Source organism: Nansenia antarctica (assembly GCF_963989245.1).
Source record: "Nansenia antarctica genome assembly, chromosome: 1".
NCBI classification, from domain to species: Eukaryota; Metazoa; Chordata; class Actinopteri; order Argentiniformes; family Microstomatidae; genus Nansenia; species Nansenia antarctica.
This window is the reverse complement of record NC_137674.1, coordinates 33,797,678-33,824,378: the sequence shown is the minus strand read 5'-3', so window position 1 is coordinate 33,824,378 and position 26,701 is coordinate 33,797,678. Positions and strand designations below refer to the sequence as shown.

Genomic DNA, 26,701 nt, shown 5'->3' with positions numbered 1-26,701 from the left:
GGTCAAATGACCATAGTCTTTAGAATGGGAAGCTGCTACTTACACACAGCGACCACATAAATTAGCCTGCCTCCTACACAGAAAAACTACAAAATAGCTTTATACTAGCTTATCCTGGTGTGATTTAAAAAATGTAAGGATACTGGGTGGTAGAACACACATATCTAGGAAAAGTCATGAAAGGAGGAGAACATTTAATTTGATCGAGTGCAAAGATATAGATTTGTTTTTACTCACATGGTCAAATGACCCCACCCATGGCTGTTCTAGTGTTAATTTAACAAGAGAACAGAGGACTAGCTCGTTTATGCTAGCCGTGTAGGGTTTTAAACAAGATAAACGAGGGAAACTCAATCAAAACAAACATCAAACGGTTAAGATGTATTATATATTTCTATGGGTGTGGGGTTGCATCAAAACATTGTGTGCCCATACCTGCCCATAACCTCTAACCCCACTAGGGGGCAGTGTACCAACACACTAATGTAGCAAGTAGCGATGCGCGGGTCGGCTATTTATGGACACGCGCACCCGCCCCGCAGGTTCATAGGCACGGCCCAAGCCCGCTCTACCAGATACCACGCAGATAACACAATGATCAGAACCCGAACTGAACCAGCAAATTCAGCCAATCAGGGGAAAACAAATATGTTGCAGAAGAGGAACCTGCTACAAACCAGTTTTTTAAAGTATTTTTTTCTGAGTGGGGCAGTCCCACTCATATTTTTCATTTTATTGGACAGACACAGTGAAGACAGACAGGAAAGTAAGGGAGCGAGGGCATGTTAGCAGGGCAAGGGCCGAATTCGAACACATGCCAATGGGCATATTATGTGCACTGTAGACCGTGGTGCTAGACCACTGGACCACCCAAGGCCACATAAACCGTTTTAACTGAGTCAGGCCAGTCTACACATTATACAGTAACACATTTTAACATCTGTAATGTTACTTTTAATCTGATCCCGTATAATAATAAATGAAACATAGGAAAGACGAAATCTGTGTGAACATATCTCTTTTATCATTTTAGTTTTATAGGATTATATTGGCTATGCATATATACAGTATACAGTAGGACACAAAACACCACTCCAAAACATAGCCTACATTTCATCAGTCCATAGAATTTGACCCTAACCCGCCTGACCCGATGTCACTATAATTCCTTATTGGCCTGAGCCTGCACATCTCAGGCCGACCGGCGCATCACTAGTAGGAACTATCAGGAGAGCTGTCAATCACAGACACTATCTACGGAGAAGAGGTATTTTCTCATCCTATCAAACGAAACAGCGGGGGTATTCCATCAACGCCGCTAAAGGAAAATCCAGGCTTATTGTTGATAAGTCTCTCGAGATTTATCAAAAAATAAGCCTGGATTTTCCTTTAGCGATGTTGATCGAATACCCCCCAGATGACCAAAGATATTTGTGATTTTTCCCTCCACTTTGTGAGCTGTTGCATTGAAACTATTGAAAACCATAAATCATCCTTACCTGACATATCACCAGTATCACCTGAAAGGGAAAGAAATGAACAAATAAAAAGATATCAGTAAAACCAACCAGTAAAGGCCAATGTAATATGACTTGCACATTTGAATTGTACACACATTCTTCTCCACATGCAGTTTTGTTTGAGCTCTCTCCGTCTTGTGAATAAATGAGGTTTATAGAGCGTGCGTTTTTCGGTTGGTTCCTGTAGCTACACAGCGTGCATGACAATGACTCTGCCATTCAACCGGGTGGAGATTGTGAACATGCAGGTTATCTGCCTCAGAGCACAGAGGAGAGAGAGGAGGCTCGCTGCTGGTCACGTAGTGTACATAATACCGACTCCCTGGAGAACACACACATAATACCCCCTCTCTGGAGAACACACACACAGGCACGTAAGGAAGAAAAGGTCGGTGACACATGAGGTCAACTGCTCACAAACATACCTACTTGGCCAGTTGCCACCACGTTGGGGAATTTGGGGTGTTGGTTGATAGTCAGGCACAGAATGTCGTCGCTGTGTTCTATGTAGAAGCTTTGGCAGGCTGCAAAGGAGACACACAGCAGAAAGGTGATTCAGATGGAAGTTGTTATGTCGTCCGAGAATTAATTTGTTGCTGTTCATTAATCATTATTATTAATTATTCAGAATGATCCTGATTCTGTTTTGCTATCCAGGATCAAATCGAGCCTGCTGATTTCCCTCTATGCTGGCATGTCTAACCCTAACCCTACCCCTAACCCTAGAACCATAGCACCTAACCCTAACCCTAGTTTTCCCACATGTACCGTATTCCCACATGTACTGTAACATATATATATATTTTAATCCGGGCCCAGGTCCAGGCTGTTCACCTGTGGTCAGGTTCAGCACCACGCCCACGGAGGCTGTGTGGTAGATGATGTCCGCCCCGTCGTTTAGGTAGTGGACGTTGTTGCGGCAGTCGTTGCCGCGGTAACCGAAGACCAGGTCCAGCACCAGGTCCTGTGGGAGAGAGGGGAGGGTGGGTGGGAGGGTCAAAGGTGATCGCTATAACAACTGAGACTGAGACACACCTTCGGTGGAGTTGTGGACGCTAGTTTAGGTCCCCTGCTGTTTACCGTTTACATAAATAATGTTGGTTTGTCCTTGAACAGTTTGTAAATTACATCTTTATGCTGATGAAGAAGACCTATTTCTTCAGGCTACATCATGACTGTCTCTCCTAAAGACCTCTTCATCCCCTCTACCCCCCAGTACATACCTCCTCATCCCCTCTACCCCCCTGTACAGTTTCTCTACAGTAAATTAAAAAATAATAATAATTAAAAAAGAGTAATTCTTCCTTCTTCTAGCATTGTGACTGCCAATGGCCCCTGGTCCTAGCATAGATTTGTTTTTCTTATGATGACTGATATATACATCATTCACTTACTTAAACAAATGTACTTGCTGTAAGTCGCTTTGGATAAAGGGTCAACTAAAGGTCTAAAATAAATGTAAAAGGTCTACATCCCCATAATCCAATTATAATCTAATCAGGATCGCAGAAGAGGTTAAATCTGGACTCTAGATGGACATGTGCAATCATGTAAAATCATACGAGATGACACTGGCATATTAATCTCTGTGGTTCTATATGATGTACTGTATATAATCTCTAGAAGATAGATTGGTTTGTACATGTGTATGTTTAAGAGAAGATAATCTCCCTCTCACCTCAATGGGCCTCTTCTTCTTACCCACGTTGTTGGTCTGCAGCTTCTCAGGCTGGGGCAGCGCTCTGCTGACAGCAGGCCTGAAACACAGAGCTGGGGTAAGAGGAGCTAGCTCTGCTAACAGCAGGCCTGAAACACAGAGCTGGGGTAAGAGGAGCTAGCTCTGCTAACAGCATGGCTGAAACACAGAGCTGGGGTAAGAGGAGCTAGCTCTGCTGACAGCAGGCCTGAAACACAGAGCTGGGGTAAGAGGAGCTAGCTCTGCTAACAGCAGGCCTGAAACAGAGAGCTGGAGTAAGAGGAGCTAGCTCTGCTAACAGCAGGCCTGAAACAGAGAGCTGGAGTAAGAGGAGCTAGTTCTGCTGACAGCATGGCTGAAACACAGAGCTGGGGTAAGAGGAGCTAGCTCTGCTGACAGCAGGCCTGAAACACAGAGCTGGGGTAAGAGGAGCTAGCTCTGCTAACAGCATGGCTGGAACACAGAGCTGGGGTAAGAGGAGCTAGTTCTGCTAACAGCATGGCTGAAACAGAGAGCTGGAGTAAGAGAGGCTAGCCCTACTGACAGCATGGCTGAAACAGAGAGCTGGAGTAAGCTCTGCTAACAGCAGGCCTGAATCAGAGACCCTTCTTAATAATAATAATAATAGATTTTATTTCAATGTGCCTTTTCTCAAACTCAAGGACACTGTACAGAAGAAAAAGAAGAGGGAAACAAAAGAAAAAGCAGGACAGCAAACAACAAAAAGAAACACAACAAACAAAAAGCAGCCATGGGGGACGATGTCAGTCAGGGCAGGGTGACCTTGCGATCATTAGACACCAGCTCTACCTCCTGAACCACAGCCGCTCCACATGAACCACATGTACACACATTCACATGAAATATCATTCTTCAACTAAGTCTTCCGCAAGGGCTAGTACGAGACACTCCCTTCACAGAAATCTAAAATCTAAATTTAAACTGTGAAACAGGAAGTAGAGTAACTCACCTGGAGCCCCTTCACAGCAGCCATAACAGACAGAGAGGCAGCATTAGAACAAGGGTTGTTACAGCGCTCACAGCCGCCCCCACCAACACAGCGTAACACAACACTGCACACACCGACAACATCAAATACACCACACACAGGCAGCGCCACAGAGTATCCATAACAACCAGCACCTACAACATCTCTATGACAACCGTTACCCCGCAGATGATGCATGGGCGGTCAAAGAGGACCTTCGTTATAAATAAATAAAATGTTCTTCTTCATAAAGGTTCAACAGCAAGAAAAGCATTCCCCAATTAAATCTGAATAAAAAAATCAGCCCTCTGATTTATTTGTATGATAGTATCTGTTTTTATACAATATACTTTTATATATATATATATAAATAATTCTTACGATTAAGAAAATGTTTTTATGATCAATATTTGTGATAAATCAATTATTATTTTCACTTTGTGCCTTTGGAAAAGGGTACTTTTTTGGGTCTTGGATGATGTCTCTTACCTGACCACCCCCTGCCTTCAGTATGACAGAGGAGAACAGGGCAGAGACAGATGGACAGACATTGAAGAGAGAAGAAGAGCAGAGAGGTGAGGTGAGGGGTTATCCTCAGAGGGAGGGACAGCATTGAATTCACAAGAAGAAGGAAAATGATAGAAATGTGTTCGAGGAAAAAAATCAATAAAACTTGGGGTTGGTGTCGATTTTTTTTCTCTTCTCCTTTTCAGAGCTGTTAACGATGCATTCTGATTGGCTGCTGCTGCACACTCCCTCACTGTCGTGACTAGTACACCTCGTTACAGCTAGTTATATCTGATCGGCTCTGGATGTGTGACTGTTCAAGATGTGTCCATCAGTCTGACCCGTGGCGTGTCTCTCCACAGCGGGGCGCTCCGGCTCACCTCTCGTCCACGGACGGCTCCTTCAGCTGCAGGTGGGGCTTGACGCCGGCCATGGCTCTGACGTTGGAGGATAAGGCCTTGATGGTGTAGTTGATCTCATTCTCCCTGGTCACGTCGCTGTCGTAACCTGGCCAATGGCAGAGACATAATATTATTAGAATATATTTTTTGTTTTTTCGGTTCTGTCTGTCTGACTTTTTGTCTGTAAATTCTGTGAAGTGTCCTTGGGTTTGTGAAAGGCTCTATATAAAACCAAGATATTATTATTATATAACAATAATAATATATTTATTTATTTAGCCATTTAGCTGACGCTTTTATCCTAAGCGACTTACATTGCTGTGAGTGCATACATTTCAGTACATATAGTCCCAGCGGGAATCGAACGCACAACCTAAGCGTTGTTAGCGCCGTGCTCTACCAAACTGAGCCACAGAAGATCACAAGACGATAGAGACATAAAGATAAAAAGGCTGTTATACAATCTGCGTTTATTTATTTAGTGGTCCTCTGTGGCTCAGAGGGTACAGCGCTGCTAGAACCATATATGGACTGAAATGTATCTGCACTCACTGCAATGTACTGTCAGACCAGACGCTTTGGATAAAAGCTTTTTTCTTCTGTCTTTTTATTCATGGCTGGCCAGTGTGACACAGTGATCATGTTCATCTGAGACTGAAGCCCCTGGTTCATAATAATCATAATATAATTATTTAGCATACAATTTCAGTATATATGGTCCCAGCGGGAATCGAACCCACAACCTAAGCGTTGTTAGCACCACACTCTACCAACTGAGCCACAGAGGGTTCAGGTTCAGGTTCAGGTTGAGGGTGTGTGTGTCTGGTTCAGGTCCAGGTTGAGGGTGTCTGTGTCTATCTCTCACCCCCGTCGTCCTCACTCTCGATGTCCGACTCCTCGCTGTCGCACTGCCGGGCCTCCCGGTGCCCCTCGGCCTCGTGGGTCCAGATCATCAGGCACGTGTCGCCCCCGCCGACTGTCGCTAGGAGCGAGTCGTCGTGCGTCCACCGCACGTTGGTCACGTGTACGCTGTGAGCCACGTAGCGCTTGAACTTGGCGTACTTCCCCTGCAGGGCAGAGACCGCAGCAAACCCACATGAAATGAAACATTTCTTTTGTAACATTAGCATAGCATTAGCATAACATTAGCATGGATTGTTTCGCCTCAGGACACACAAGAGAATATTTCCATAATATTACCACATTATTATTATTATATACAGGGATGGAGAGCGGTTGTTTATGCTACGCTAACGCAGGGTTCTCTCGGTCTCTCTCACCTTGACAGGATACCTGAACAGCTTGACGTAGCCCAGGTCGTCGCCCGTCGCTAGGACCTTCTTCTTGTTGCTAAGGCAGGCAGCGGTCACCTCCGTCACCTCGCTGACCACGGGCCAGATGCCCTCGCAGGACGTCCCCAGCACGCACGTCCACGTGCTCCAGTCTATCTTCTCCACCTGACAGGAGGAGGGGAGAGGGGGGGGGGAGAAGAGGGAGGGCACCAGAGGCTACAGTGAGATCTGACCTAGCGCCAGACTTAGCCAGCATCTATCATCTAACCCTATCTAACTCTAACCCCCACTTCTTCAACACCCCCCGCTCTCTCTGTGCCTGGAAGGTGTCTGGCGTGTCACATAGTACAACAGGCCTTAAACATTATCCCATTTCCATCGCCAGAATTAGAACCACGATGCCGGTAAGGAAAGTGGGCCGTGTTAATGCTTCAGCGCCCCCTCCAGAGCTGCGCCCCCCCGCCCCCCCCCCATCTCAGGGGGAGGAAGTAGGCCAGCAACACAAACGCCATAACTGCCACATCGCTCCACATCGCGCTGTGCTTGCTTACCTCCGTAGAGGGGATTGTCTGCTTCTTGCCACGGGGCGCTTCGAAAAATAACTGCTCTTTAGCACCAGTGTTGACTTGGAGTAGTTTCCCTGTGAATGAGAGAGAAACACAGGAGAGAGGTTAACTCTTATGAATGAACCAGGGTCTCCCTGTTATAGTACACTTGTGTTTTGAGAGAAATACTGTACTGTAATTCAGTAATCACAGTAGTTTTTGTTTATTTAAATTCAGTAATCGTACAATGTGAATGGTGTTTGGCCTGGGGAGAGTCTGAATGACTCTGGTCCACTGTCATTTGTGACGGCAGCTGGTGAAACCGGGAACAAGTCGGCAGCCGATTTAATGTTCAGTCTTTTATTCTGAAAAATGTAAATATATTTCAGCGTTGTTGAAAATCAATGACACACTCGCTAGTCAACTAACACAGCTTGTTTTGTGAGCCTGCTAACAAAGTAAAGTAGTGTTATAGTTAACTAGGTAGCAGTGGGAGGATTACTCACCCAATCCATTGCATTGCAATGTTCTGGCTTGACTAGCGAGTGTGTCATTGATTTTCAACAAACTGAAATGTATTTACATTTTTCAGAATAAAAGTCTGAACGGTCTGTCAGTTGGCGACGTTCCCGGTTTCACCAGCTGCTGTCACATCTTTGCCAAGGTCGCTTCCTCATTTACTGCAGTTGTTTACAGACGTGTTTACCTCTCTTATCCCAGTCCAGATGGGTGATGTAGTTGAGGGACCCCTTACACACGCCCACCCGTTTACTGCTCATCACATTATAGATGTCCACAAAGCTGTCTCCTGAAGCCACCGCCAGGTACTTCCCTGCACCTGTGGTAAACAAGGCGGCCATGTTGGAAAACAGTCGCTTAATTTTTCATCTATTATTATCTATTACCTTCACATCTATTATTATCTACTACCTTCACATCTATTATTATCTACTACCTTCACATCTATTATTATCTACTACCTTCACATCTATTATTATCTATTACCTTCACATCTATTATTAATCTATTCCACAAGGGCTGCAAGGCAGCCAGATCAGCAGACAAAGATAACAGGACAGGAAATATAGGACATTTGATTCTTGTGGCAAAGTGGAAAATTATTTCAAATCAAAATGTTAATTCATGTATTAATTCCCATTACCATCTCCTCTCATTTTGCCTTTCAGCTATATAAATTATCATCTGCCAGAAATCCTCTGTTAACGGGTTTGGTTCACTTCTAGTTCTACTGTATACTGATGGAGGCAGTGTGGGTGTCGGGTTGGGGAGATGTTGCAGGGAAACAATGCAGGGGTTTGCATTGCAGATGAAAGTTAACCGGCCAGGAGATTGTAAACTTTAAAGTTTCTTGCTCTCACTTTGTCCCTCTCACCATCAACCCCCCCCCCCCCCCCCGCCCCTACCTCCACTCTCATCCCACCCAGGCTGCATTCTTCCCTGGCCTTATTAGAGGAAGGAAGCTGTGAATTTGGGTCAGGCCTGCAGCAGTGTCTCCTCCTCCCAGCAGGAGACAAATAAGAAAACCTGCCTGACTCCCAGCCCCTCTCTGCCTGACTCCCAGCTCCTCTCTGACGATAAGAAAGTTAACTTTTACACAGTAGATGAAGTCTGGGGGCGTTAACTTTCGGAAGTTAAGTTTTTCCCCTCAGGGGAAAAGTTGAGGGGGGGGATAGGTGAGAGGAAGGGGGTGGTAGGAAGAGGGGAGAGGAAGGGGGGTGGAGGGTTGGAGGGATGGGAAGAGGGGAGGGGATGGGTTCAGTTCAGTTCAGTTTTTCCCCTCAGGGGAAGATTGGAGGGGGGGGGGTAGGTGAGAGATAGGGGGGGTGGGGGGAAGAGGGGAGAGGAAGGAGAGGAAGGGGGAATGGAGGGATGGAGGGGGAGGGTGAGCGGCCTACCTGGTGAGAATCTGATATCAGAGATGATGTCCTTGCGGTGGTGGAAGGACACCAGGTCCTCCAGGGTGTCGCCGTTGACGATGAGGAAGCTGCCGTCGTTCAGGCCCACCGCCAGGCCCTTGCCGTCGGGGGAGAAACAGCAGCAGCGCCCCCCTGAGGTGGTGGAGAGGAGAGCATGACCGGTTAGTCCAGGGATCACCGCCAAGTAACACAATATTTCTCCACACACAGTATGCACTACGTCCCTTTAGCTGAGGGCTGACTCACATTACATTTGAACCATTTAACAGACGCTTTTATCCAAAGCGGCTTACAATTAGAGATCCGAGGGAGTAACTTAGGGCAGGGCTCTCAAGTCTCACGCATTGGGCGTGAGACACACGCATTTCAACCCGTTCACACGCTCACACGCCACACCTTGAGAGCCCTGTTAGGGCTAAGTGTCTTACTCAAGGGCACACTAGTGGTGGTAGTGTCCCCAGGTGGGATTTGAACTCACTATGCATAAAGCCAACACTACCCCCACTAACCACTACCCCCACTAACCACTACCCACCACTAACCACTACCCCCCACTAACCACTACCCACTGACTCACCCTTCCTGAGCTTGCGTACGGCCAGCATGCAGTGGCTGGGGGAGAGGTCCCAGATGCGCAGGGTCTTGTCATCGCTGACGGTGGCACAGAGAGGCAGGTGGGGGTGGGTGGCCAGACCCCACACCTCCCCCTCCATGTGACCCTGCGGACACACATCAAACACAGACATACCATCAATTATTCAGTTCGGTGCAGCTCAGCTAAAAGGGAAGAGGTAGAGGAAGATAAGTTGGTAACACAAACCCTCTGACCCGCATACAATTTCTTTTACACACAGTTTGGCAACAACAAAACAACACAATACGCCGGACGACGTGCCTGTTAGCGGCGTATTACCTGTTCTGGCTGGGAGTAGCCCGGCCCCGGACACTTAATCGCATAATAAAAATCAATGGCGGAGCGGACCAGACAGGAGCCTCCTGCAGCTCATTCGAGTCGTTGGCTGCGTCGATATGAAATTGCTTATTTGCTTTAGAGCTTCTCAAAGCAGGGCGGTCAATAACGTTAGCCGGGGGGTTTGGATGGGTCAAGGGAGCCAGGGGAAATACAGTGGGAGAGGGATACTTTACCAAATGAAATGCAAGGAAGCCTGCCTGCATTAATTTATCTGCTCATCGTTAAAGAAAGTTCCCTCAACGGAGAAGCAGAAGAAGAAGATATACTTTATTGATCCCCTATAATATAATAATAATAACAATACATTGGACTTAAAGAGCCTTTCAAAAAACCCAAGGAAACAAGGACATTTGTACAATTAAAATACAATTTAAATCAAGCTAGTGAGTTTAGAGAGCTGAGGGAGGGCTGTGCTGAGGAGACTGAACAGGGGGAAGTTCCGGAGTTTGGAAGTGGCTGCATTGAAAGCATCCCATAAAGCACAATCTTGTTATCGAGTTATCCTCTGTGGCTCAGTTGGTAGAGCATGGCTCTGACAACACGTAGGTTGTGCGTTCGATTCCCGCTGGGACTATATAAAGCCAATCTTCTGACGTAGTTTGGAGGACAAGATATCAACATGATGTTTAAAAGTAAATTTTTCATCAATCCATAAACCAAGGTACTTATACTCCTTGACTCGCTCTAGTATGGAGCCATTTGATAAGGAAATGTGGAAGCTATTAACATCAATATTTCTAGACTTAGTAAAAAACATGACTTTTGTTTTGCTAGCATTTAAAACCAATTTAAGTTCTTTAAACGCCCTTTGAAGATGATCAAAAGCTTGTTGCAATTTCAGATTTGCTGACTCAAGAGAATCCGCAGTACAATAGATTATCGTATCATCCACGTAAAGGTGAGCCTTACATGAGTCGTCCAGAGCAGTTAAAATATTGTTAATATAGATTGTAAAAAGAACCGGACCCAATATTGAACCCTGCGGAACAGCCTTAGTAAGGGGCAGGAACTCAGACCGGACAGTACCAACACTTACACACTGGCGCCTATCAGAAAAGTAATTAAGGAAAAAGTTGAGAGAAGTGTTATCCAAGCCTAAGCTAGCTAGACAATGCAGAAGTAGAGAATGATCTACTGTATCAAAGGCCTTAGACAGGTCAATGAACAGGGCTGCACAGTGTTTTTCCTGATCCAACGCTGTAACAATATCATTTACAACCAGAGTGGCAGCTGAGATTGTACTATGCTGGGCCCTGAAACCTGATTGAAATGGACTGAGCACAGAGAAGGTAGAAAGAAAGGATTTCACTTGGACATTTACTAATGACTCCAGCACTTTTGCTAAAGAACATAAACGAGAGATTGGTCTGTAATTGTCCACATTATCCCTGTCACCTCCTTTGTGTAATGGCATCACCCTAGCGGACTTCCACTCAAGGGGGAGTTTCCCTTCAGAAACAGTGAGGTTTAAAATGTAAGTCAACTGTTCAACTATAACTGGGGCAGCTAATTTAATGAAGAAGGCCTCTAGGTCATCCTCACCAGTAGTACACTTCCGGTTAATAGACTGAAGTGCCCCAAGAACTTCCTCGTGCGTAAACGGAAGAAAAGAACTACTTCCAAACTACGTCAGAAGATTGGCTTTCTCTACAGAAATCGCAGTAACTTCCCGCCGAGCTGTAGAAAGAGAGTAATTGAATCTGTTTTTATGTCTGTACTGGACTATGGAGACATGATCTATCGTCACGCGGCTGTCACTACCTTAAAGGCTCTGGATTCGGTATACCACTCTGCACTCAGATTCATCACTCAAGACAAATATAACACTCACCACTGTGTCTTATATGATAAGGTTGGCTGGACATCTCTCGCAGCCCGCCGAGATTATCACTGGTATCAATTCATATTCAGGCAAACTCCCCCCCTATATCACTTCCCTGTTGGACTGGAATGTTTCTTCCTATCAAACACGCTCCAGCGAGTGGTTGGTTTGTACGGTCCCTCAAATGTCTACTAAGCTGGGTAGGACAGCCTACTCTTGTGATGCTGCTAATACTTGGAACTCTATTCAGAATTCTCTGAAACTAGTCACTCTCCCATCACTCAATGATTTTAAGAACTTGGTTTTTCCCCTCTGTGTCACTTCTTGTAACTGTTTTTAAATTATGTTGTACATTTCTTAGTAATGTTTTTTGTTTGTTTTATATTTTGGTTTAATTTCTATTCTGTTTATGACTTATATTGTTGGTTCTCTTTTATTCACTCGTTGCTACTGTAAATGAGGGCAACCTCAGTAACTTACGAGTTTAAATAAAGGTTTGAATGAAAAAATATATATATATATATTATAATGAAAAATGTGTGTATGCCCTCACTGCAATGTAATTCATTTACTACCTTGTATTACCTCTATACTACCTTGTATAGGAGGGCAGCAGCAGGATTGTTGGTGGTGGTAGCAGATTTTTTGATTGACAGGTGGTAGTTTGCGCTAAATCTAAATCGACGGCAATGCTCTAAATCAATGGCGATGCGGTAGATTATTTTCTTTTTTTTCTCCTTCCCTCAGAATCCGTGGCTATTCACAAACGACGCTCAGGGCCTAACGACGTAACTGATTAGGTTTAAGCCTTGCGTCTGTGAAACCAGCCCTGGCTTATAAAGGTATGCTCTCTACCTCTCACCTGGACCAGCAGAGTGATGCTACCTCTCACCTGGACCAGCAGAGTGATGCTACCTCTCACCTGGACCAGTAGAGTGATGCTACCTCTCACCTGGACCAGCAGAGTGATGCTACCTCTCACCTGGACCAGCAGGGTGATGGGTCCACTCTTGTCCACCTCAAGGATCTCCCCATTCTTGGTTCCTACCAGGATGTGGCCGTGACCCAGGGATATGGCACGTATGGACGGGTTGTCCTCCAGCAGCAGCCCTGCAGGGTGAAATATAGGCTGCCTGCCGTCAGAGACCTTCACTTTACCAGGGGGGCCGGCCGTGAGAAGCAATATTCATTAAAGCTTAAATGGATTGAATGTTGTAAATGGATTTTTTTTTAAATTATTATTGAATGATTTCATTGCCTTCTGAAAAGCTATGAACCCAGCAGGTAATGTGATTGAATGTGCGTCTGCGTACGTGAGTCTCTCTCTCTCTCTCTCTCTCTCTCTCTCTCTCTCTCTCTCTCTCTCTCTCTCTCTCTCTCTCTCTCTCTCTCTCTCTCTCTCTCTCTCTCTCTCTCTCTCTCTCTCTCTCTCTCTCTCTCTCTCTCTCTCTCTCTCTCTCTCTCTCTCTCTCTCTCTCTCTCTCTCTCTCTCTCTCTCTCTCTCTCTCTATATATATATATAAGGCTGTATATAGAGAGAGGGGTGACTTTGTACCTTTGGAGCCAGGAGCAAGCACCGCTCTCTTGATGGCGTAGGTCTTCAGGCATCTCTCAAACGTATCGTCCCACAAGGCCACTATGCCATCCTTCCCCCCGGTGACAAACCCCTGCAGAGGGGAGGAGGGTGAAGGAACACGGTTAGAACATGGTTAGAACACGGTTAGAACAGGGTTAGAGCATGGCTAGAACACAGTAGAACAGGGTTAGAACAGGGTTAGAACACGGTTAGAACATGGTTAGAACAAGGTTAGACTCTGTGCCTAGAGCAAAAAATACCAAATTCCAACAATTGACTGACAATTAAAATTATTTATTTATAGAGCAGTTACAATCTCTGCTCTCTAGCGGAAAAGACAGGGAGAGAGCTGTCAGGAGTTTAGCAGCCAGCTTCATACGAGACAGATTGACAGAGAGAGAGAGAGAGAGAGAGAGAGAGAGAGAGAGAGAGAGAGAGAGAGAGAGAGAGAGAGAAAGAAAAACAGAGAGGGTGAGATAAGTAGATGGAAAGACAGGGAGAGAGGCCTCTTTCTACATATAAATAATTTAAGTTAATAATTTTATAAATAACTGACCATTTAGCAGATGCTAAATGCGAAGCGATTTACAATTAGAGATTATAGGGACAGTCTCCCCGGAGCAATTTAGGGCTAAGTGCCTTATTCAAGGGCACACACTAGTGGTGTGGTTGTTTCAGGCGGGATTCTAATTCATGACCTTCCGATCACCAGCCCACAACACATCAAATGATGACGCTACCCTGTGGACAGCACGTTAACCCCTTCCCTCCCGGTACATTTACATTTACATTTTTGGCATTTAGCAGAGTCTCAGGAGACACAGTATAGGGGGAAGCAGGTGTCTCAGGAGACACAGTATAGAGGGAAGCAGGTGTCTCAGGAGACACAGTATAGAGGGAAGCAGGTGTCTCAGGAGACACAGTATAGGGGGAAGCAGGTGTCTCAGGAGACACAGTATAGAGGGAAGCAGGTGTCTCAGGAGACACACTGGGGGAAGCAGGTGTCTCAGGAGACACAGTATAGGGGGGGGCAGGTGTCTCAGGTAGGAGGTACCTTCTCCAGGGCGTGCATGCTGAAGACCGGCCCGTCGTGAGCCTTGACAGTCTTCACCAGGAACATGTCCCTCCAGATGCAAATGTCCCCCGAGCATGTCCCCGAGAACACCATCTCCTCCGTCCAGCCATACACGGCACACATCATGGTCTCTGTCTTCCCCATGTTCCCTTGCGCCCGATCAGACCCCGCCTGAGAGAGAGTGAGGGAGGGGGAGAGAGAGAGAGGGGGGGGAGAGAGAGAGAGGGGGGGAGAGGGAGAGAGAGAGAGGGAGGGTGAGAGAGAGAGGGAGAGAGGTAGAGGGAGAGAGGGAGGGTGAGAGAGAGGGAGAGGGAGAGAGGGAGGGAGGGAGGGAGAGAGAGAGAGAGGGAGAGAGAGAGAGAGATCTCAGTCCATCACATCAATATGACATGACATCATCACACAGTTGCCTGAAACCAGCGCAAACTAACATCAACTCTCCTTTTTCATTTGATCTCTTATTGTACGATTTTATGTCATGAGGACTACGGATGCAAATTAGCTCACAGCTAAATCCAGCATATTTACTGTCACCATAGTTTGTATAAGTGACTGTTCATTAATGTGCACTGTCCTGACTAAATAAAAATATCTATCTATCTATCTGCATCATGATCAGTTTGTGCTTGTTTTTCTCACCTGCTTTATGCCAGAATTTCATATGTTTCACTCCTGCTGTGATGACCTTGTCGGGCATGTACGGGTTAATTTTGACGACAAAGATCTTATCCTTGCTCCCCCTGAAAACGTTGAATGACAAAACAAACAAATGCTGCATTAATTCAATACCACACAGATGAGACAGGAAACAGGACAGGAAGAAGAGTAATAAGACAAGATACAGAGTCATCAGAACCACACAATGCAGCATCTGGCCAGCTGGCCATCTCTCTCCCTAAGGGCTTCTGATCACTTCCTAAATGTGACACCAGCTGGTGAAACCGGGAACCGACCAAATTGTTCTGACTTTTATTGTGAAAAATGTAAATACATTTCAACGTTTTTCGAAAATCAATGACACACTAGTCGCTAGTCAAGCCAAAATACTGCAACGCAACGGATTCGGTGAGTAATCCCCACTACTACCTAGTTAACTATAACACTACTTTACATTGTTAGCAGGCTCACAAAACAAGCTGTGTTTAGTTGACTAGTGATGTGTGTCATTGATTTTCAAAAAACAGTGAAATGAATTTCCATTTTTCTGAATGAAAGTCAGAACAATTTGGTCGGTTCAAAATGTATTTGACATTTTTCCTGAATAAAAGTCTGAACATTTTGATCAGCTGCCAACTTGTTCCCGGTTTCACCAGCTGCTGTCACATAGTGGCCTTCCTGGTCTGATCTGAGGCAGCGCCCTCGTAATCATTGGCCTTTGTGTTGCTGCATCACTGGCACACACTGAGCCCACAGCAGCAATCAAGCCTACTTCATCTCTCTATCGCTATCCTTTTATTTCTATTGTTTCTTTCTCACCCTTTTCTCTTTACCCTCACTTGCTCCCTCTCCCCCCCACCCCCTCTCCCACCTCCTCCCTCTGGTTCTTTCCACCCTCTCTCTCTTCCTCTCCCTCTCTCCTTCCCTCCCTCTCCCTCCTCCCCCTCCTCTCTCTCTCTCTCCCCCCCCTCTCTCGCTCCCTCTCTCTCCTCCCCTTCCTCCCTCTCTCTCCCCCCACTCTTCCTCTCTCCCCCTTTCTCTCTCTCTCCCTCCTCCCCTCTCCCTCTCTCCCTCTCTTCCTCTCTCTCCCTCTCCCCCCTCTCCCTCTCTCTCTCCCTCCTCCCCTCTCCCTCTCTTCCTCTCGCTCCCTCTCCCCCCCTCTCTCTCTCCTCCCCCCCTCTCTCCCCCCCCTCTCCTAGCTGAGTGACTAGGCAGTGCAGTGCACAAGGCTAGCTCTGTCAGGGCCCATTTCCCCCTGCCCGCCTCACTGCCCCGTCCACCAGGAGCCCAGGGCTGTCTCTGAGCTGCCACGGGAGGCCAGCTAGCACAACAGCAGGCAGGGGAGGAGGAGGGGGAGGAGAGCCTGCTGGAAATACTACACGGAGGAGCATGGTACTGTTATGAATAGTAAGTGTGGTGAGGCGGGGGGGGGGGGGGAAACGCGACCAGCAAACATTAGTAGGGGGTAGAGAGGGGCGCTTCAATGGAGATACCAGATAGCCACCATTTTAAGTTCCCGGGATATCTGATATTCACTGGTTTGAACTGCAACAGTTTTTTTTATTTATTGTGGATTGTAGAGTTTATGGAGTATTCAAAACAAGGGATTGGATTGGCTGGGGCGTTGGGACTGTGTGATCATATAATTAGGTGTAGTTATGTGTTTTTAGCATGTTGATGTTCTATCAGCATGTTGTGATGTGCTAAACATGCAGTTAGATGTTCGTAGCGATGTTCCTTTTTAGTGCTAGCCTACTAGCAGCAGGCTAGATTCAGATAACCATCATTTAAGTACTGGGATATCTGATATTCACTGGGTTGAACTGCAACTCTATTTTACACTCTTTTTAAATTTGGATTATCGTAGATTGTTTGAGTTTATAGAGTATTTTAAAAAACAAGGCATTGGCTGGGACGTGGTGGAGCCTTTAACACTTAATCAGCCATGAGTTATATCTTTGCACTCGATCAAATTTCAGGACCCTCCTTTCATGACTTTTCCTAGATATGTGCGTTCAATCACCCAGTATCCTTACATTTTCAAAATCACATCAGGATAAGCTAATATAAAGCTATTTTGCTGTTTTTCTGTGTAGGAAGCAGGCTAATCTACAAGCGGCCAACTAGTGGTCTTTGTGTGTAAATAGCAGCTTAGCATTGTAAAAGAGGGGCTCTTTTAGTAGGTCAAAAGGCACGACTGTTCTACTGTTAAATCGGTGCTGTGTGAGTGAGCGTAAATCTCCCGTCTATCTGTGTCACACTAACTGGGTTCAGTCTGGAAGAGAGATGTAGACTAATCATCCACCTCTGGGCTGCCAGTGTCCCTTATTCTGAGAGGAGCAGCTGAAGACGCTGCAGGGTGATTTCCCCCCCCTCCCCCTCCCCCCCTCCCCCCAACCCTTTCCATTTTCTTCCCATCAATCACACGGTGAACCCAGGACAACGCAGCTATTTCAATTCGGCACTCATATAGAAATGTCTCCAATTTAAATGGAGGCACTCAAACTGTCTGGGGGATGAAAGAGAGGAGATGAGAGACAGAGACTCACGTACGTGTTATGGAGCCGCTGGCACCATGGCCAACGAACAGTTACGAGAGGTCGCAAACTGGTCTAGTCTAGCCTCCATGAATCAGTGGACTGAGAGGTGGGGGGGCGGATTCATCATTTACATTTATATTTTTGGCATTTAGCCAGACGCCTTTATTGCGAATTGTGTCTGGATACTGCTAATTGTATCCTGTCTTATTTGTCACTTATGTCCTGTGCTATTGTCACATTGTTTTTATCTTGAAGTATGCCTATTATCGCCTTATTGTCTTGTGCTGCGATGTCAGGAACCGAAGCGTGAAGAATGGTACTCTCTTACACTTACGTAACAATAAACTTGAAACTTGAAACTTGAAACCTGAAACTTTATCCAAAGCGACTGACAACAAATACATTTTGTCTGAGTAAGTGAATCATCTATCCAACAGTCATCATAAGAAAAAAGTCATCTATGCTAGGGTCAGGGGCCATTGGCAGTCATAATGCTAGAAGAAGGGGAAAAAAATGTATTAATATATTTTTTTTTACAGTAGAGAAACTGTAAAGGCGGGGGGGGGGGGGGGGGGCTGACCAATGACAGCTTGCTGGCTGACACCTCACACTGAGATGAGATGAGTCGTGCCATGAAGAATATTCTCTGTGCTCGATTTTCATCAGTAATAGTGGAACATGCCCAAAGCAAGCAGCTACCCCACCGACCCCTCCCTCACCCCTCCCTCTCTCCCTAATGAGGAGACAGCTGCCGTGCTGCTGTGGTGACCGTGATAGGCCTACACCAACCTTATGGCTGAGAGCTTCTCTCCCTTCCTCCAGTCCCAGAGAACAATGGTGTGGTTGTCGTCCAGCCCCACCGACGCCAGCCTCTTCCCGTCCGCTGAGGAGAGAGAGAGAGAGAGAGAAAGAAAAAACAAAATGAACGCCGCCCGCATTCAATAACACGACGACCCACAAACAAGACAGCCTCGCCCTCTCTTTCTGAGCTACTTCGCCCTTGTTGTTGTTGTTTTTTTGTGTGTGAGGAGGAGCTGTAAACTAGCCAGGTGCGTTTGTTTTCCGTGGCAGGTACCGCACCGGTATTGACACACAGATCACCGCTCCCTCCCTCCCGCTTTCGTCTCGGGCCAATTATGCGAGAGCAGAGACGCCTGGAAGGTGCCTGCCTGTCAGAACACAATGAGTCGCTCTAACAGGATTGTTCAGGAGTTGTTTTCTCCTCAAATTGGCAGAGGTTTCATCTTGTTATATGTTTCTCTGGACAGAGAAGAAGTCTCTAACTTTTTTCATTTAGTTTCTGATTGGGAGGGGATGTCAGTTAGGTTGCAGCAGATTATTTGTATTGATTTTGGTTTGTTGTTAACGATGTATCATCTTGGAGAGCGCTGTATGGAAGTATAATAAACTGGCAGAGGTTTCTTCTTGCTATATATATTTCTCTGTACAAGAGAGAAGTCTACATTTTTTCATTTCAATTCTGCATCGGGGGGGATGTCAGTTACTTATTGATTTTGGTTTGTCGTTCTTTTTGAAGTATTACCGGGAGAGCGCTGTATATAAAAGTATTAGACATAATAAATGGCTGCCTGTGTGTGTGTGTGTGCGTTACCTGAGAAGTCCAAAGCACACACTCCCAGCTGGTGGAAGCCTTTCAACACTGACATGGGTTTGAGCATCTCTGTGTCCCATATGTGGACAGAAGAGTCTCGGCCCACCTTGAAGGGGACAGAAAAAACACACATTCAACATTCAAACCTCCGCTTCACGACTCCCCAACTCCCCACTGACACACACCCTCCTCCTCCACATCTACTCATGTCAACGCAACAGCTGGGGCGCATGGGTGGCTAGGTAGATTTTAGCAGTAGCAGCAGGACATCTCCCTTGGGTGTCTCTGCACCATAACTACCATGTGAAGGCAGGTGTCGCCCCCTTAAGCTCCAGAGGTCAACCCTGGAGGTCAGCCAGCTCTATCCTGAGGCCCCAGGGAGCACTCTATCCCTCCCTGTCCCTGTCCCTGACCCTGTCTATCCCTGTTCCTGACCCTGTCCCTGACTCTGTCTCTGTCTCTGTCCCTGTCCCTGTCTCTGTCTCTGTCTCTGTCTCTGTCCCTGTCCCTGTCCCCGACCCTGTCCCTGACCCTGTCTCTGACCCTGTCCCTGAGCCTGTCTCTGTCTCTGTCCCTGACCCTGACCCTGACCCTGTCCCTGACCCTGACCATGTCCCTGTCCCTGACCTGTCCCTGTCCCTGACCCTGTCCCTGAGCCTGTCTCTGTCCCTGTCCCTGTCCCTGACCCTTTCCCTGTCCCTGACCCTTTCCCTGTCACTGCCCCTGTCTCTGTCCCTGACCCTGACCCTGACCCTGTCCCTGTCCCTGACCAGGAGCCACAGTCACTCTATCCTTCCCTGTCTCTGTCCCTGTCCCTGTCCCTGACCCTGTCCTTGTCCCTGTACCTGACACTGTCCCTGACCCTGTCCCTGTCCCTGACCCTGACTAGGAGCCACAGCCACTCTATCCCTGTCCCTGTCCCTGTGCCTGTCCCTGTCCCTGTCCCCGTGCCTGTCCCTGTCCCCGTGCCTGTCCCTGTCCCTGACCAGGAGCCACAGCCACTCTATCCCTCCCTGTCCCAGTCGCTGTCCCTGTCCCTGTGCCTGTCCCTGACCCTGTCCCCGGTCCCTGACCCTGTCCCTGTCCTTGACCCTGTCCCCGTCCCTGACCCTGTCCCTGTCCTTGACCCTGTCCCCTGACCAGGAGCCACAGCCACTCTATCCCTCCCTGTCCCAGTCGCTGTCCCTGTCCCTATCCCTGTGCCTGTCCCTGACCCTGTCCCCTGTCCCTGACCCTGTCCCTGTCCTTGACCCTGTCCCCGTCCCTGACCCTGTCCCTGTCCCTGTCCATGTCCCCGTCCCTGCTGTATATGTCCTGGTACCCACCTGTCCTGTGGCGACGTAGTCCTTGAGGGGGTGTATGGCCAGGCACAGGATGTCGTCGTCGTGGCCCATGTAGAAGCGCTGGGTGTTCTGCTGCCGGTTGTAGACCACGCCCACCGCCGCCACGTGGTAGACGATCTCGCCCGTCTGGGTGTAGAACAGGTTGCTCCTGCAGTCGTAGCCTCGATAGCTAAAGCAAGAGGACGTAAAAAGGGACAATTGTTGAGATTTGGTACACCTCAAACTAAACAGCGGAGAGAAACACGTTCTGAATCAAAACACATGCAAAACAGCTGCTAGTAGGCTAGAGCTAAAAAAGGAACATTGCTACGAACATCTAACTGCATGTTTAGCACATCACAACATGCTGATAGAACATCAACATGCTAAAAACACACGTCAAGTAAACACATCACACAGTGCTTGCTTTTGAACACGTCCTAAAACGTACGCTTGTTTACAAGCCATGTATCACCCTGTAGCCTACGGCAGACGAGACAGTGAATCCAATTCACAAATTCAACTTTCGTAATATGAAGCATTTTGCTTTTTGCATATTATGGTCCCAGCAGGAATCAAACCCCCAAACTAAGCGTTGTTAGTGCCGTGCTCTAACCAACTGAGCCACAGTGGACCATAACCAGCGTATCGAATCGCAAAAAAACATTGTGGGGGTTTGTGAGGTAATGTTTAGTGTAACGGTGGTTGTGAGTAATGTTTAGTGTAACGGTGGTTGTGAGGTAATGTTTAGTGTAGCGGTGGTTGTGAGGTAATGTTTAGTGTAACGGTGGTTGTGAGTAATGTTTAGTGTAACGGTGGTTGTGAGGTAATGTTTAGTGTAGCGGTGGTTGGATAAAGACACAGCCAGTTGGTTTGGACACACAGAGGTTGTTTTATTTAGTTCAGTGGCGCGGTGATGCCCGGGGTCTCCTACCCGTGGATGAAGTGCAGTTTGAGGCCGCTCCCCGGAGCCTTCTCTCTCTTCTTCATGGCCATGGTGCGGTGCTTCTCCTTGCACTGCTCCTTGAGCTGAGGTAGATCTTCTTTGTAAACCTGCAAAGGTACAAACATACAATGTGAAACACTCCACACACTGAAAATATTAAAAAAAAAGATTTTTTTTCTTCTATCCGCTTGTTAAGTCTGACGTCAAAAGTGACGTTTAGCCATTTCCGAGTCCAAATCAGAAATTCTCCGCACCGGAGTACCTGTGAACTACAGCGGTAGAATGACAGTTTAATCGTTTTTTAGACTCGGATCTATTCATACAACAAGGGACACAGCACTTTACAGTTTTCTCCATATTGTCAGGGTATTTGAGCCTCGGAAAAGCGCTATATAAATATAATTAATTATTATTATTATTTCGGCATCTCGAAGACAGCGCCTCAGCCAACGTTGGCCCCGGAAATACGTCACGACTTAACAAGCGGATACTGTTATTATGCAGCAAGCTATCATATACAATACGAAATACAGCATGATACTGTGGAAGTAAATGAAAGAATATAATCACTTATTATTTGTGTCACATTATTCACTTGATCACACTATTGGGGCGGCGGTGGCCTAGAGATAGAGAGGCCGGCTAGCAATCGGAAGGTCGCTGGTTTGATCCCCGCCTTAGGAGGGAGCTGCATGTGCCTTTGAGCAAGGCACTTAACCCCTAATTGCTCCAGGGGCGCCGACTATGGCTTACCCTGTGCCTCAAGCAGAAATATCAAATTCCAACTGACAAGTTGATTCCATGGCAATAAATCAGTAAAACAAAAACAACAACCTGAGTGAAGACTGACGTTTCTCCCACAGTACTGTCTGTCCCTCTCAAAGACATGAGAGAGGTCATCTCTTACTATAATAATAATAATATTATAGTAAAATCTAAACTTGTAAGCTCTGTTCAATGACCTAGTCCTACTGTATATTTAGGAGACGATGGGAAGCACGCCATCTTGAGTCGGGAAGCCACCAATCAACATCATCACCTCATACCTGCATACCTGTTATAGTTACCGCGGCAACCACTCGTACACTAGACCGCTGTGTGGCCATCTGTTGAGCTTCCCCCCCCCACTTTGGCCTCGTCCACCGAGAGTCAAGCTGTTTAGCCTGTCTGAGGCCTTTCCTCTTAACGCCATAGGAGGTCTGGACGCCATTTAGCTGACGTTTTCATCCAAACGCAACTTACCACATTGCAGTGGGTGCATAGGTACATTTTTCAGTATACTATACGTATGTGACACATTCTAAATTATTTGGCATATTGGGATCTGATGGAATGATCTGACTTTTCTTCTGAAAAATGGAAACACATTCAATGATACATCGCTAGTCAACTAACGCAGCTTGTTTTGTGAGCCTGCTAACAATGTAAAGCAGTGTTATAGTTCACTAGATAGCAGTGGGGGGATTACTCACCTAATCCATTGCCTTGCAGTATTTTGGCTTGACTAGCGAGTTTGTATTGTGATTCTCAACAATGTTGAAACGTAGTTCCGTGTTTCAAAAGAAAAGTCTGAACATTTTGATTGGTTGCCGATATGCGGACCAAATGATCAGACTGTGTCACACATGGTCCCAGACAGGTAGCCATCTTACCTGTCAGTACAGTATACAGTATATACATGGTCCCAGCAGGTAGCCATCTTACCTGTCGTCGATACGTATGCTGTGTCTCCTGCTCGATCTCGGAGTCCATCTCAGGGACGTCTGACTGGTCAGAGTCCGACTCTTCACTGTTGGAATCCGCCAAGCTCTCTGCAGAAGGAAACCGATAAGAACCGATCAGAATTCTACCACCCCTACTGGATTTTTCCACGGACGACGGGTCTGTTGTAAACCCACGGATCGTGTCGAGCCCCCCGTCCTCATAACATCTCCCTCCTCTACCAACAGCCTCCACTCAACTACCCTGCTTGTCCTCGACCTAGATCAGTCTCAGAGGGTTAAGAAAAACCCAACACTGATTAGTGCCGAACCGAAGTGGATCATAGAACAATGGTTCGGTGGCCGGGAGTGACATCCCGTATTCATCAAGCAGGCCTTAAGAGGCCTAAGTGGCAGACTGCTCGCCTCTTTTTCCAGCGAACGCTATTACTCAGACGGAGACATAAAAACGCTGACGCAGATAAACCGGGCAGCTCTAAAGACTCGGCAACACGGCTCCGAGTGCTCCTGGCAGGACTCTCCACTCCCTCTCGGTCCATTAGGAAAATTAAATGGAATGGCAGTTGGCGGTTTAATTTTACAAAGCGCAGCGCAATGAGGGCATCACATCTCTTTTTGCGAAAACATGACTAGCAAATGAGGACAAGGTTGTGGAGTCTATATACCCCCCATACATAATGTATTACGTACGGGGGATTTACGAAGCGATGAGCTTACACTTAAGACAGCTCTTGGCCAGGGGAAGGAGCACAGGTCAAAGAGGAGAGGGACACAGAGTCTCCTACTGGACTTTTGTAGCTTTACTTGTGAGTTGTCTACTGTCTTTGTTACTTTGGCTAAATGCCCAAAATGTAAATGTAAATGTTTTATCGGAGTAGCGAGGTGGTGATGTCAGAGAATGGATGGAGTGCAGGCGGGGGGGGGGGGACGACGACCCCTGAGGTAACCTACCTTGCGGTGCGATGTGAAGGGCTTCTTTAGATTTCCTCTCAGGGACAAACTTCCACTGGAACACTGAATGGTCGGCTCCACCAATGGTAATCACCCACTGGTAGTCATGTGACCACCTGGCGTTGGTTATATGGGCGGAGTGGCCTAAATACTTTTTAAATTTCGCACCTGGAGTGGAGAAATAAAAGTATTTAAAAAGCAGGTTAGGCCTATCTCGTGAATTCAGTAACTGACAACATCCCAACATTTGTCTATTGTGTATCCTTTTGGTTGTTACATGAGAGATTAAACAGAACAACAACAAAAATGAAATTCGTACCTTTTCTAACACAAGGGTATCGTAACAGTTTCACTATTCCGTAGTCGTCCGCCGTGACTAAGACTTGGTTGTTAAAGTTGGCGTCGACAGAGTTGATGTCGTTGATCTCCGAGTATTTGGGCCAGATCCCGTTCACCTCAGGACCCAACACACACGTCCACGAGGCCCACTGCACCAGCTTCAGCTCCTCCCTGTTGGTGACCTCCTTACCGCCTGATCAGAAAACAATAACGCAACGTCATCATATGCAGCTCAATTATTATGATATCAAATGGATGACTGAGAAGGTCCGACAACTGCTCAAGGAGAGGAACAACGCCTTCTCAGCGAAGGACACACTGCTGTACAGCACCACCAGGGCTAACCTAAACCGTGGCATCCGGGAGGCCAAGGCAGACCACAGAGAGAAGATTGAGGAATGCTTCCTGAGCAACGACTCCAGGCGGGTGTGGCAGGGGGTTCAGCACATGACAAACTTCAGAGCCAACAGGCTCACAGCCGCTGAGGACGACCCCCTGCTGGCGGAAGAGCTGAACTCCTTCTACGCCCGGTTCGACGAGGGGCGAACGGAGGTAACCACAACACAAACACCACTCTCTCCAGCTCCCAGCAGCCTCACCCTCACAGAGCATGAAGTGAGACGCGTGCTGAAGGCAGGTCCACAGAGGACGCCATCGCGACGACTCTCCACTCCACTCTATCCCACCTGGAGAGGGGGAACAGCTACGCGAGACTGCTCTTTGTGGACTTCAGCTCTGCCTTCAACACTATCCTTCCAGACAGGCTAGTGACCAAACTACTAGACCTGGGACTATCACACTCCATCTGTGCATGGATCAAGGACTTCCTGTCTGACCGCCCCCAGAGGGTGCGGGTGGGCTCCCACACCTCCACAGCCCTCAGACTCAGCACTGGGTCCCCCCAGGGCTGCGTGCTAAGCCCCATCCTCTACAACCTCTACACCTACGACTTCACCCCCGTCCACCCCAGCAACTCCATCATAAAGTTTGCAGACGACACCACCGTGGTGGGCTGCATCTCGGGGGGGGACGAGGCGGCGTACAGGGATGAGGTGGAGCAGCTGGGCAAGCTGTGCAAGGTTAACAACCTGCTGCTGAACCAGTCAAAGACCCAGGAAATCATCGTGGACTTCAGGAGGAAAAAATCTGAGGTCCAGCCCCTGCTCGTCGATGGAGGGAGCGTGGAGAGAGTCTCAACTCTCCGATTCCTGGGGGTGCACATACAGGATGACCTGTCCTGGAAGACCAACACAGCAGCCATCATCAAGAAGGCACAACAGCGGCTCTACTTCCTGAGAGTCCTCAGGAAATACAACCTCAGACAGGAGCTGCTTGTGACCTTCTACCGCTGCACAGTGGAGAGCATCCTCACCTACTGCATCTGCGTGTGGTTCTCCAGCTGCACAGCCGCAGAGAGGAAAGCGCTACAGAGAGTCGTGAGATCGGCCCAGAAGATCATCGGCGCCCCCCTCCCCTCTCTGGAAGAGCTGTACAACACACGCTGCCTCAGGAAGGCCTCCAAGATCTCCAGAGACCCATCCCACCCTGGGAACGAACACTTTGTTCGGCTGCCCTCAGGCAGGCGGTTCAGGACCATGTCCGCAAGGACAAATAGACTGAAGCTCAGCTTCTACACTAGGGCCATTCAGGCCCTGAACACAGCAAAGACCTAGGTTCTAGGCCCTGGACAATCTAGACAATTTGATGGCAGCTACTAGATTGTAATCAAGTGCAATACTGAAATACAACTGTGAACATTTCAAACCTGCAAACTGCGACACTTTAAATGAATGTGCAATAATACTATGTGCAATATGACAACCCTCGTGTACAGAAGGTTCAGAGATAGGAAATGTTAGGATATTTATAGCATAGCATAGAGTACAGCACAGTGTTTTATTTGTATAGTATAGTAGTATAGTAGTGGATAGTGTATATAGCCTTTATTTATGTAAACCAGCTCTTTTCCCTTCTTGTTTTTAGTAAAAAAAAGTCCTCGCACCAGGGGTACCTGTACTGTATTAATGACAATAAAGACCATTCAAATAAGGACCACATTCATCATTTCGACATGCCATCAGATAGGCACAGCTACGTGTCTCAGCCAAGCATATTAATTGTGACTGCTCCTGGTGTTTCTGGACACCTCTCGGAAATGAGAAAGACGTCAAATTCGTCTTTAAAGTTTTTTTTTTTTTTTTTCAGATTTTCGTTTTTTTAGCTAACATTCAACTCGAAGATGTGAAGTACCCACTCGTTATTTTTCCGAACAGTTTCACGT

General features: G+C 47.1%; 1 protein-coding gene across 1 annotated transcript in view; it reads right to left on the bottom strand.

Moving 5' to 3' along the window:
* The window catches only part of eml5 (EMAP like 5), a gene marked incomplete at both ends in the record, with an annotated part of 75,264 nt that overhangs the window by 8,585 nt on the left and 39,978 nt on the right, over positions 1-26,701 (bottom strand). Inside the window, 23 exon segments of the mRNA XM_080550456.1 lie at positions 1,946-2,044; positions 2,355-2,484; positions 3,199-3,277; positions 5,092-5,218; positions 5,978-6,179; positions 6,393-6,569; positions 6,956-7,044; positions 7,656-7,787; positions 8,866-9,018; positions 9,464-9,605; positions 12,664-12,791; positions 13,237-13,348; positions 14,312-14,475; positions 14,478-14,498; positions 14,501-14,503; positions 14,972-15,072; positions 18,319-18,412; positions 19,142-19,247; positions 20,467-20,653; positions 21,398-21,516; positions 23,114-23,220; positions 24,082-24,249; positions 24,401-24,613. Of these exon segments, the coding sequence (XP_080406582.1) occupies positions 1,946-2,044; positions 2,355-2,484; positions 3,199-3,277; positions 5,092-5,218; positions 5,978-6,179; positions 6,393-6,569; positions 6,956-7,044; positions 7,656-7,787; positions 8,866-9,018; positions 9,464-9,605; positions 12,664-12,791; positions 13,237-13,348; positions 14,312-14,475; positions 14,478-14,498; positions 14,501-14,503; positions 14,972-15,072; positions 18,319-18,412; positions 19,142-19,247; positions 20,467-20,653; positions 21,398-21,516; positions 23,114-23,220; positions 24,082-24,249; positions 24,401-24,613 (2,853 nt within the window).